General features: G+C 41.1%; 1 protein-coding gene across 4 annotated transcripts in view; it reads left to right on the forward strand.

The window, feature by feature from the left end:
- Positions 1–12,908, forward strand: part of LOC126473633 (uncharacterized) — a 128,517-nt gene that overhangs the window by 49,941 nt on the left and 65,668 nt on the right. For all 4 annotated transcript variants that reach the window (XM_050100816.1, XM_050100817.1, XM_050100815.1 and 1 more), the window contains exon 2: positions 656–971. In XM_050100816.1, coding sequence (XP_049956773.1) covers positions 754–971 — 218 coding nt within the window. In that variant the 5' untranslated portion in view covers positions 656–753. The remainder of the gene's footprint in view (positions 1–655; positions 972–12,908) is intronic.

Below are 12,908 nucleotides of genomic sequence, written 5' to 3' on the forward strand. Positions count from 1 at the left end.
CGGCATCTACCTGTGAACCCGTGTCTATGGCCCTCTGAGTCTCGTGGAGAAAAGCGCGAGCTGGGTTTCACACAATCGTCTTTTTTGAAACGCGTGCTGATTCCTACAGAGTAGATTTCTAGTCTCCAGAAAAGTCATTATACTCGAACATAATACATGTTCCAAAATTCTACAACTGATTGATGTTAGAGATATAGGTCTATAGTTCTGCACATCTGTTCGACGTCCCTTCTTGAAAACGGGGATGACCTGTGCCCTTTTCCAATCTTTTGGAACGTTACGCTTTTCTACAGACCTACGGTACACCTACATCGGATGGCATTAAAAAGAACAGCATTCCTGACTCTCAGTGCCAATGAAGATCCTGTGACATCATCGGAATTTATATTGCAGTGTTTCTGTTTTTTATTATGTCAGCTGTCAGTTATTCCTTAAGGCACATATCTCTATCACATCAATGATGTGAACGGTCTGTTGGCTCAATATCACACTATTAACTTGTCCTGAAATAGTTTCAGCCATAAGAAATGATTTCAGCGACAGTTGTCAAATAATGTTGGCATGTCGTTGCTGTTATTTGTTCCATTAACACAGTGGGAAGTAGCTGAAATCCGTGTCAGTGCGGGTTTGTAATGCTGTTTATGTTTTTTTGCAGTGTCTGCAAGCATATCCGACAGACGTCCACTCGACAGCTCGTCACCTCCCCTGGCGCCTTCCACCTCACCGTAGTCCGACTGCAGGCTCGACAGTGAAATGGCTTCAGTGTCTGAGCACAGTGGACTGTGCCACGCGGGAGAAGGCGCTGCAGTGTGGCGTACGAGCATTGACGACTTGCCTGAGGAGATACTGATAAAGATCTTCTCTCACTTGTCTTTCACTGAGCTAGTGGACGTGGTACGGAAAGTGTGCCGTCGTTGGAGAAAGCTGTCGCGAGATTTGAGGTTGTGGGCTGACAAGGAATACCATGTCGGGTAAGTAACCTGCTGGCTGTAACATTGTAAAACTGACGTGGGAACTTTGGATGTGAGCACACTGTCGGCACAACTTAGATCATTCTGCTTTTGTATTCAAAATGAGTTCCACTTTTAGAATCCTGTAAAGGAGCTAAGACCTATTTGATTTTGGTATATTTGTTAGATTGAGTGTGTTAGCTAAATTGGATAGTGTCATTTGGTGCACAGGTGCTAGTAATAAACTGTCTTCTTTTACTTCTTCGTTAGTCTTGTACCCTGTTCTGTTTGTGAACCAGGGTATACGCCATATTTTTACCTTTCTTTTCTACCCCTTTACTTCTCTTTGTGAGAATGTACCCATTCATTTTTTTCTTGCCCTCATTTTTCCCTGACGGAGTTTCAAAACATTCCAAAGATCAGTGACTCTCTCTGCCGATTAAATATCTTTCTGCCCACCACCAGTTCCTATTGTGCTCTGGCGTAAAAGTCTACGATAGGGCCAGTGGTGTACTTACATGTTTAATGCAAGAAACATTTCTGTATGTTTTCCCCACATTACATTTTCATCTATCCGTACTCCTAAAAATTTAGTGACACGGGTTTTCTTTATCTTACACTGCCCAAGTTCTGTTGTTATGTGGCTCCTAGTTTGTTTTATGTCTGAAGTCTACCAAAACTCTTTCTTTGTCATTCACAATTAAAATGTTATCCATAAACAATACATTTCATCTTTCTGCGCTACTGTGACTGTCTTCTGAAGGCCAGCATCATTCATAGCTTTAACAGACAGATTGGTGTCATCAGCAAACAATATTGTACCTGCTGCTGATACATGGCTTGGCATGCCATTTATAAATATTAAGAACAGCAGTGGTGCCAGCAGGGAGTCTTGTGGCACCCCGTATCCGACTCTTTGGTATTCTGATGAGTAAACTTTCCCTGTATCTTTACCATTTGGTGCCTGTTACAAAGATAAGATTTGAACCATTCATATGAATCCCACAACATAGCAATATAGCTCTCTCTCTCTCTCTCTCTCTCTCTCTCTCTCTCTCTCTCTCTCTCTCCCTCTCCCCCCCCCCCCCTATCTCTCTCTTTCTTTCTTTTTAAAAAAATACATAAGACATGTTGAAGACACCTCCCTATCCCCCCCCCCCCCCCTGGTCATGATTGATTATATAATGAACTTTTCTCTGATCAGGAACTCTTTCAGGCTCTTGACGCATCAAACAGTGTGGCCTCAGGCCCTGGTTCAGTTCATCATCCAACATGTGAATGTTACTCAAACCTGGCCAGAAAGTATTTTTGCTTTTCAGGGTCAAGATAGTATCCCTATCCTTAAACCAGGCAAAATCCAGACATCCATTGACAGCTACTGACCGATTAGCCTCATCAGTGTGCTCTGAAAACTGCTCGAAAAGATGGTGGCCCGACGGTTGTTCTGGTTTCTCGAATCACTGGGCCTTTTGTCCCCCAGTTTCCAGGAGGAACAATCCTCAATTAACCGTGTGGTTAAGGTTGGAAACAGCAATCTGATGGGGTGTTTCTAAACGGTGAAATCTCATTGAAGCCTTTTTTATCTCCATGAGGCATACAACACTGCCCAGCATGATCACATTTTACTTAACCTAAATGACAGGGGCTTTCAAGACGCCCTACTGATTTTTGTCGGCTTTTACTCCACAGATTTTTTCGTGTTACAGTCGGTACACCACTCAGAGTGCACGGGTCCAAAAAAATGGCAGGGCTCCATGCATTTCACAACCTGTCGTACCTCTCGTCACACTCACATTGTTTCAGCTTTTGCATTTGTAACAGCTCCCAGTCTGTAGCCTTCACCAAACAACAATTTCAAGGTGTATCCACGGAGCCTCCACTTGGACCCTTTCCCGCGACCTCCAATTCTCTTCGACAAAAATGTGAGACACGCATTTGTGTCGTCCTACCGCAGTCCGTCTGGACCCAGAACTCGACTTGTGTACTTAGTGCCGGGATGTTGTTGCACAGTCTCAATTTTTGGGATTCCTCTTTGATAAAAGGCTGACACAGCTGTCCCATATTTGTTAACTAAAGAGTCGCCCGCACGCGTAAGCTTAAACCTCTCCACTTCCTCGCCCACACCTCTCGGGGAGCGAATCATCCTATTCGGCCTAACTCCGTACGTACCGGGCCACAGTTTCGACCTAACTGGATGGTGGTCACCAGGTTTATGCTTCAGGGGTACCTTCAAATTTGAAATGACTGCACCGAGTCTGTCATCGTGGAATAAGTCGAGTCACTGGCACCAGTCCACAGCTCGTCGTATAGTGGCTGCCTCTGGGCTCCAGTGTCCCGGGTTCGATGCCCGGACCGGTTGGGGATTTTCTCTGCCCGGGGTTGGGTGTTTGTGTTGTCCTCATCATTTCTTCATCATCATCATCATCATCATCATCATCATTTGTGATTGTGGCTAGATTGGGTTGTGTAAAAATTGGGACTTCGTGCGGGTGCTGATGACCACGCAGTTGAGTGTCCCACACACCAATCATCATCATCATCATCATCATCATCAGACCACTTCATTGAGACCACTTCATTGAGACCACTTCATTGAGACCACTTCATTGAGACTACTTCCTTTGACACTCTGTGATATAGCATGGTTCTCCTCTCCCATCTGCTAAGTTTTGAATATCTGCTGATAGCAAATTTTTTTTCTTTCCTATAATTTTCTACCATGTTTCCAGTACTGTTTTGTAAGTCATATATGGCACATGTATTGCTTTTGCAGAGGTGTAACTGGGCTTTCTCCATTTAGCTTTGTTGTTTAGTTTATTCTTCTCACTACGCTGATTGCATTGGTGGCATCAGTTTGGCTGTGGAAGGTGTTGATTAAGTATTACAATCGATTGGGGTTAACACCATAGTTCGATACGTGTGAAACTTGGTGAGCTAATCGGCACAATTTAATTTAATGACTCATACCAACAGAATGCTGAGCATTCTGACTTTTATGGAAAGTACTTTAAATTACCAGTGACAAGACAGTTGACATTCAAATACATCAGCAGCCCCGTCTTCCATTACAAATTTCATCATAGCTGCTGTTAGATTATGACTTTTGACTACTTATTTTTGTGTATAAAATGATACGCAGTATTGATTAATTAATTTAATAATTAATAATTTCATATAATTTACCCTAATTTGCAGTAGGGCACTGATGCATGTAAATAAGGGATCTACATTGTGTGAAAGTAATAGCACCCAGGTATTTTTCTGAATTTCTGACCAGCAACATTTTCTGTGAGCCAAAATCATATTAGTTCTTGTAATATAAGAAAATCAGAAAAATCCAACCTAGCCATTTTTAAACCACAATGTAGCCTCCAAAATAGCAGTTTGTTCTTGTGCCAGTCTACAAAGAGTCAGACTTCACCCAGAATTGGCAGTCGGTCGTTTGAAAGCTCACGAGTAAGACCTATGTCGGGAGCACCCCCAGTGTCAATTTGTGCCACTACTACGTGTGTTCGGCGAGCAAAAATATGTCCATTGACAACAGCAAAGCTCGAGACTTGGATGCTTAATAATTTTTGAGTGATTTCTGTAGCCTAAATTAATGAACATCTTTACTAAACTGTGTTGTGATTGAAAAATGGTAGGAAATGTTACGGTCATCAAAACTACCGATTGTTGAATACTGAAGCTCGTTATGGACTGGATTGAACTACCGAAGTGCAATCATTTCTGTAATAAATTACTACAGGGTAGTGTTAAAAAGGAACTGTGACTTTTTTGTGTAAATACTGACTGCATTTTGTACCACAGTCAAACAATTAACTTCACCACTGTTATTGTAGATGTCGATCTGGTTTTGTGGGCTAGTAAGTTTTTGTAATTGATAAACGGGTCACTGTTCTTAACAGTTGAACTTAGTGAAGAATGCATGTATGTGTGTTAATGCAATCTAGATTATATGTACATTTTTGAGTAAACACCATCCCTCACTCATTTGGACTTTCAACTTCACTGATAAAAGAGTGATGATGCTACTGAGGAAAGAACTACAATAAGCAGGTCAGTTCTGCTTAAAGTCTTTGCTGAAGCAGAGAACTTACCTCTCCGTTTCTCACAGTACCAACTCCAGCTCACTTACGCAATCGCACTCGAATGTTTTCCTAATTGTCCAACTTATCGGATTCTTCTCGGATAAGGGTCACGGATCCACCCACCCTCGGGGGTGATTAACAGTCGGAATGCACCTGGAGGTCCCCCACGTAACTTGCTCAGAATGTGCACACTGTGTTCTGCCCCCTCCGTTAGCACCCAGACCACGAATTGAGACCAACCTGCATCATCCCTGTTATCTTTCAATGTCTGTTTTTGTCAGTTCATCAGGAGTATCAGGATGGTAGTAGCTCTGAAACCCCGAGTAAGGCAGGATATGCTTTACGCCTCCTGCTAACCCTTTTTTTTTAAAAAGAAAATTGCTACCAGGAACACCTAGTGTTTTTACTGCAGAGCTGATAGTCATTAACAGAGCTTTAAGTTTTATAAAACAGACTTCTGTTGATGAGATCTTAATTTGTAGTGACCCAGTGAGCAGTCTCCGTGCTATTGACCGATGTTACTTTCGTCACCTACTGTTTACGATCTTTTCCGTGACCTCGGTTGCAGTGCCTGCTCAGTTGTCTGTCTCCGGGTCCCGAGTCCAGGGAATGAACCGGCTGCCTGTTTGGCTGGAGAAGCGATTACCCACCCGACATTCACGTAGACAGTAGTGTGTGGAGATCTGCAGACCTCTGTTCACTCAGAAACAGAACATCTGGTGAGCTACTGTCCCTTTTAACAAACTCTACACTATCGAGGAGACTGCTGCTGTACCGCTGTAATGAATCTCCTATCCTACGTAGCACAGTCTTCCGGATTGTTCACCTCTAATGCTGGTGGACAGCGTACGGTGGTTTTGAAGTGCTTTTGGGATGGTTTGGCTGGTTCTGTGGGATTGTCAACACCACCATCTCTATCAGCTGCCACGGTCGTACCTCTCCTACTCTGTTTTAATCACTTTCAGGTGTGGTTTGCCCTTTTTTCTACCATACCCTATTTTGTGGTTTAGGGGCAACACTCCATTGTAGCCGAGACCTTCATTATTTCTTACCCTCCGTACTAGCTGTTGACAGAGTATCTGCTTAATAGGGTTTCACGCTTCCCCCAAGATAGTGGGTGCTGTTCCCCTCTTTAAGACTTAGACTCTCCGGAGAGGGGCAGCTGAGGGAGGGGAGACTCCCGCCACACGCCGAGCCCTGAGCGACACTCGCCCGCGCCCACCCACCTCTTGACGTCACTGTTACTCTCACGTTATTTTCTTGTCAGCAGCCCATCTGATGTTCATTACGTTTATAGATTTATGACTTTTGCTATTTTGAATGTCCTGGCTAGGTCATCTTCTTCCTCTGTAACTTGGTGAGCCCATTATGTGGTCGGTGGGGATCGGATAGGAGTGAAGTTTCTGCCTCCACAAATGGGTGTGGGGAGAGTCCTTGTATGCTCTTATAATTTTGTATCTGCCCAACCCGTAGACATTTACCTCTCTTTAAATTAATTCTCAGCTGTGACAGAATGTCTGCAAGGTCGCCACAGGCTCTGGAAATTGGGGAATATCGGGGAATTTTAAACACGTCAGGGAAATTGGGGAAATTTGAAAAAACACTAGAAATACTCATTTTTGTCTCGGTATGTGAAATGGTTTGTTTACTGATGTGACGTGCACCGTCGCTGAGCACGTGCGCCTCTTCCCTACTCCCTCATTGCTGCTGCTTCTCTTCTCCCCTTCCTACCGTTCCCATCAGTTCGCAGTCGGTGCTGCCGACACTTCTTGCCGCCAGCCTAGCAGCTGCCGACGAGAGGCGTGGAGGTGTGGGGAGTGGTTTGTTCGGATCTGATTCTGAGAGACTGTAGACGCAGTGGCCAGAGCTGGCAGCCCTGCGTACGTGAGTTGCGTCTTAGTGATTGTGTGAATGCGTGTGTGCTCTTGTTTGGCTGTGGCTGAAAATTTAGTTGTGAGAGTGTGATTGTCTTTTCTACGTGCCCGTTCTGGTTCAGCGATTGTCTTTACGGTGACTCGCTACCTATCCTCATTATTATCGATTCTCGGAGTATTCGTACGGATCGAGCACCGTGGCCTCATTTCGTCGACGCGCTGTCTGTGACTCTGAATAGCTGGCCACACGAGTGGATTTCCGTGACGACCTAAAACTGCAGGGCGTTTCTGCGAGTATCTGTAATGTGTCTGGCCTGCCGTTCAGTTTCCACTAATGTGCAGGCCCTGCCTGTCTGATCTAGTCCCACTGATCTGCCTGCAGGCCGGATCTGCTTGTGTGTGGTGCGATGCAGCAGATTTTCATGGTTTATCCTCGGACCCAGGTCTGCGGTGCTCCTCAGCAGACCAGAGGCCGTGGGCAATGGATTTCAGGAATTGTGACTGTCTCACCACAAGTACGTTGCACAGTGCGGCATTTTATAGACATTTTATTTGTTCTAGTACATTTTGGCACTTTATAAAATAAATAAAATAAATAAATAAATAATATATTGTTATTTAGATATTGATTATTCTATCTGTATGATGGTGATTGTGATTGCAATTGTATTTGCTTATCTGGAACGTAGACGTTTAATTATTCGGTATCAGACGCTTGACAATGGCTTTTTCGTAAAGGCAATGTTACTCGTAGTTGACCGTGAAATAAAACTGAATAATCGGACTTCGTAATTAAATCGTTTCCAAAGACTGCTGCGGTAGGTGCGGACTCATAATCTAAATCTCAATATTACAATAATTTGCCAGCCATGCCAATACGTCGTACAGAGGTGATTGTCTACTAAACATAAAAAGGTTACACAGTTAGTTAAATCAGATATATTCAATGAATAAGCCTACAGTTCATAATCCTACTTACTTTTATAAATATAATTCTTTACAGAATCGAGTGCCTAGTGTGGTTGCAACTCGCAGTATTCTTCTATAACATGAAATATGGCGGTGTGCCAGACAATAAAATAAAATACGTGCTTCTCGCACCACTTCTACCAGAGCTCTCTATTCTTAATCAAACATAAGAGTAACGTAATTGTGCTTTTGTTTTATCAGCGACACAGCGCTGCAGTTGTGTGCCATAGGCTTTATTTATTTGTCACTGATTATTTATTTAATTAATATTTCGCGTTTCCGCGGAAACTCACGCTCGGCATGCAAATGTGCCTTTATATTGCCCCCTGAATTGCGAGGCGAAAGGACACACCTGCAGGCGAGCAATTCACCTAAAGGCACAAGAAAATCTAAGTTATCTACAACTATTTACATGACTTACATTACACATTATACACATTATATACAAAATTTGAATGACGCGGGTGCACCGTAAAAGTTCTTATGTTGGCAGATAGAGTGCGCGCATGCGCAGAAGCGTCTGTGTAACTGCGGCACTGCCGTTATATCGTACAGTTAGATTCACGCGGCACAGTATTGCAGTTCATATTGTTCGTGTGCGCGCGTTTTTCAGTCGTTGCACAAAGAAAATATTCAACCAAGATTACATATGAAGACTACATTCTATGACAGGTAACTTAGTTTTAAATTTACAATATTTGTTATAACACAATACAACTTAGATTGTTGAATGTTCTTAGTTACATAGTATTGTTTTGAAATACTTCAAAGAAAAATGTCCGTATTTTTCAGGTGCGTTGACCTATACACATCGTGTCATTATTACAGTTCATATTCATCCGCTGCACAATAATTTTTTACAGGTTAGTATCGTCGTGGTAAAGTTTTTTGATCACAGTAACATCGTTGTATAACAACGTGATTAATACATAAGCGTGTCCATTTCTCATTTCCATTATAGTCATAGTGATGCAGTTGGTTGTGACTAAAAGCATTGCTTATTACAGATCAGACGTGACCCGTCAAGTAATTGGTCCACGTGCAGTTCGTTTTTTACATTCCATGGAAGCTTGGTTGCAGAACCTCGGACGGCACATAGCTGGCGTCGATACTTGGACAGTCCAGGTAAGAGTGTCTATCACATTTCGAGAACATTTCATTCCCTGAAGTTCCAACCAAAATTCTTCCACCCGTCGTGTTGTTTTCTGGACAGGCACTTTGTGTCCATTTAATCCAGTTAACATCTTGAAGTTGGGTACTGTAGTAATGTCACTAGACGATGCACGAATTATGCACTTCACATTTTCAGTTTTTTGCTGAATATAGCTCACCTAAATGTTCGTAGTTATTAATCAAGGAAATCGTTCATCGCGTTTACATTGATACGCTGCATAATGAATGGCATTAACAGTTTCTTTCACATAGGTTTCCGCGTAGTTGCAGAGTTAGTAATGTTCGTTAATGTCCGTGAACAGTGGTTCACTATGCAATGTCTTTTTGGCACTCGTTTTGTTCAAATTTTTACATAGTAACAGTTACACTATACATCAGTTAAAAAAATAAGTAATTATACATACACACGTCACATATTTTCTTAGCATAAACATAATATAGTTGCACATAAACATGTTTACATCATCATTACATCACTATAGGTTATTACATTGTGTCACATTTGATTTCATGAATTGCAGATATTTACATCCTCTTTAGCGGTTTTGCTGGGATATTATCGATGTTTTTTGTGATGTCATCTGAAATTAAGATAGGTTAGACACAACATTCATTACATCAGTAGGCAAGACCAGGCGTTTTCACTACTCAATAAATATTCAAAATAGTAAGAGAGAGAAAATGTTCGATTCCTCGCGTTTTGTGCGTGTGTGTAGAGTGTCTGTGTGGCCTTGACTACTGATAGATGCTTTTCGTGTTGAGAGATGTGCGTCTAATCTATTTCTCAAAGTAAAAGATCGCTTCACAGATGACGTCTGTCAGTTCGTCAGGTGTCACACCAAGTCAGTGGTACCTTCAGTAACAAATGTTCCGTGAAAAATTAATATGTCATCCACTGCTACGTAATCATAAATTTTACTTTAATATTCCGTCTTTCAGGTGGAGGCGCGCGCTGAAAGAAGAGTTCTTCTGTCTTCAACTGCGTCACTGGAACCGCTGAAATGAAAATTTCTATACTACTTATTATCTGTGTTGTAACAACAGAGTTTTTCAAGTTGCTTAGCAATATTTTGATGGGTATGACCTTGACATTATTCAGCATGAAATGCTCTAAGATCTCGGTGTGCGTATAGCCCAATAATTTTGTTAGTTCTAGGATGTTGTAACAGATACGCACCAGGATGCGGTATGTTAACAATTATATAAGGTCCTTCATATAGCAGACGCCACTTAGCATTGCGTCGTTTGAGTGCTACAGATTTATGATGAGTACGAAGTAGTACAAGCATTCCTACCTCGAATTTTTGTTTTCTTTTTATTATGTTTCTGTGATGTTTGTTTCGTATTTGTGCGTGATGTGTCAATGTAGTCAATACTTCTTTTATTTTCTGTTCAGGTGTGATTTCCTTGTCTGACAACTTAGGTAATGGTTCTATCCACTGATCGTTCTGTTTGCAATTGAACATGATCTCGTTAGGTGTGTAATTCGTATCGTAAATATTTAAGTTATTGTGTACGTCTTCGAAAAGACTTAGGTAGGACACCCAATTAGTATGTTTTGATGAAATATAGGTCCTCATGAATCGATTTAATTCTCGGAAAAGTCTCTCAGTCGCGTTACATTGTGGACTAAACCTCGAAATAAGTATACTTTTGATGTTATTGTCCTTCAAGAAATTTCTCCATTTGTACCCAGAGTAGTATGCTGCATTATCTGATAGAATTGCTTTAGGTTTTCCCACGTGCGTCAGGTAATCACTTGAGAATCTTCGTATTATAGCATTTGCAGTGGCGGATTTTAAAGCATAAAGTTTTACATGTTTAGAAAATATATCGTAAAAAGCTAAGATATATTTGACGCCTCCAGAGCTTGCTGGATGCGGTCCACTGATGTCAGTACACAGAATTTCCAGGGGTTTACTAGGTAAAATAGAATGTAAATCTGTTTTTGTGGATAAATTCTGAGGTTTTGATTTTTGACATATGACACATGTTTTTAGTTCCCTGTAAATTTTTCTTCTCATATTGCTAAAATAACAGTATGTGCTGAGCTTTGCCAAACACTTTTTCGTCCCATAATGACCCCAAACTAAGTGTGTGTGCCAAATTAGATTACGTTCAGACTCTTTGGGAATGCATACACACCAGTTAGTAGCATTTGGATGTCGGCGGTAAAATAACACATCATTGTGTAACTTGTAATACTTAGTCAAAGGATGATTGTGTTTTTCTATCAGTAATGTTATTATCTTATACCAGTGAGGATCAGATTTTTGTAATTCAGCCATGTTTCTGCACATATCAATATAATATTGGTGATACTGCTTGTCTTGCATTAAGAGAATCCTGTAGTCATTTATATTTTCTAAGTCACTGTTGGTATCATTCATACCTTGTGGAAGTCTAGACAAAGTGTCTGCAATGGTGTTGTCCTTACCTCTTATGTACTTAATTTCAAAAGAGTAGTTCTGAAGTGTAACTGCCCATCGTGATAGTCTAGGATGTACAAGTTTACAAGTTAACAAAAATGTCAGGGCCTGGTGATCGGTGTAAATTACCGTATGTTTTCCAAATAAATAATAATTGAATTTCTTGAATGCCCATACTATGGAAAGTGTTTCTAACTCAGTAGTGGAGTATGTACGCTCACATTCAGTTAGAGTGCGACTCGCAAACCCAATAATTCTTATCTGTTCCTCCTCTTTATTCTTTACAACTTGAAATAAGCAACAGCCCAAGCCAGTACGTGAAGCGTCACAAGTCATACAAAAATCTAAATTGAAATCTGGATGGCTCAATATGTTAGCATTCACTAAAGCATGTTTAATTGTATTAAAGTCATTCTGGCACTGTTCCGACCAGATCCAAACTTGATTCTTTCTGAGTAGATTTAGCAGATGTTTACTGTTCAAAAGTGGTTGTGGCAAAAAACGTCTGAAAAATGAACATAGCCCAAGGAATGATTTTAACTGCTTTTTAGTTCGAGGGCTAGGAAAGTTTCTGATAGCATCTAATTTACTGGGATCCAGACGTATGCCCTGTGAATTAATGATATGTCCTAAATACTTTGTCTCACTGCAACCAAATTTTGATTTTCTTAGGTTGGCTGTGACTCCAGCTTGTGCAAATTTTTCTAAAATTCTTTGAAGTGTGTCAACGTGTTCATTCCAAGATTGTGTAGCTATCAGTATATCATCTACATAGTGTGTGACTGTCTCAACTAAATCGTCGCCAAGCACGGTATCCAGGGCTGTAATGAATACCCCCGAGCTGACATTCAGTCCGAAGGGTAGAACACAAAACTGATAGGTTCGCCCCCCGAACATAAATGCAGTATATTTCTGAGAATCAGGAGTGATACCCACCTGCCAAAACGAATTAGCGAGATCTATTGTGGAAAAATATTTTGCATCTAGAAATTTCTGTAATTGCTCTTCTAAATTTTCAGGTTTTGTGTGAACCGGTAAAATTATTTCATTAATAGCTCGTGCGTCTAACACTAACCTAATGCTTCCATTTGATTTTTGACAACAAGTAGAGGACTACAATAAGGTGAGGTGGATGGTTCAATGACCTTCCAGTCTAACATTTGTTTTAATTCTTGCCACACAGCAGGTCGTTGAGATAACGGTACGTTATATGTCTTATGATAGAAGATCTTGTGAGGCTTAACTTCAATCTTGTACACATACGTGTTGATAACACCTAATCGTTTGGTAAAAACTTGTAAATATTTGGATAACACTTCCTGTAGTTTTATACGTTCATGTACACTGAGAGCTGTAGCTTCACTTATCTTATGATCAAGCAATGTTTTCAAGTCCATTATCTCTGTGTCAGATGAGTGTGTT

The sequence above is a fragment of the Schistocerca serialis genome, chromosome 4 (genome assembly GCF_023864345.2).
Source record: "Schistocerca serialis cubense isolate TAMUIC-IGC-003099 chromosome 4, iqSchSeri2.2, whole genome shotgun sequence".
In the NCBI taxonomy this organism is placed as follows: Eukaryota; Metazoa; Arthropoda; class Insecta; order Orthoptera; family Acrididae; genus Schistocerca; species Schistocerca serialis.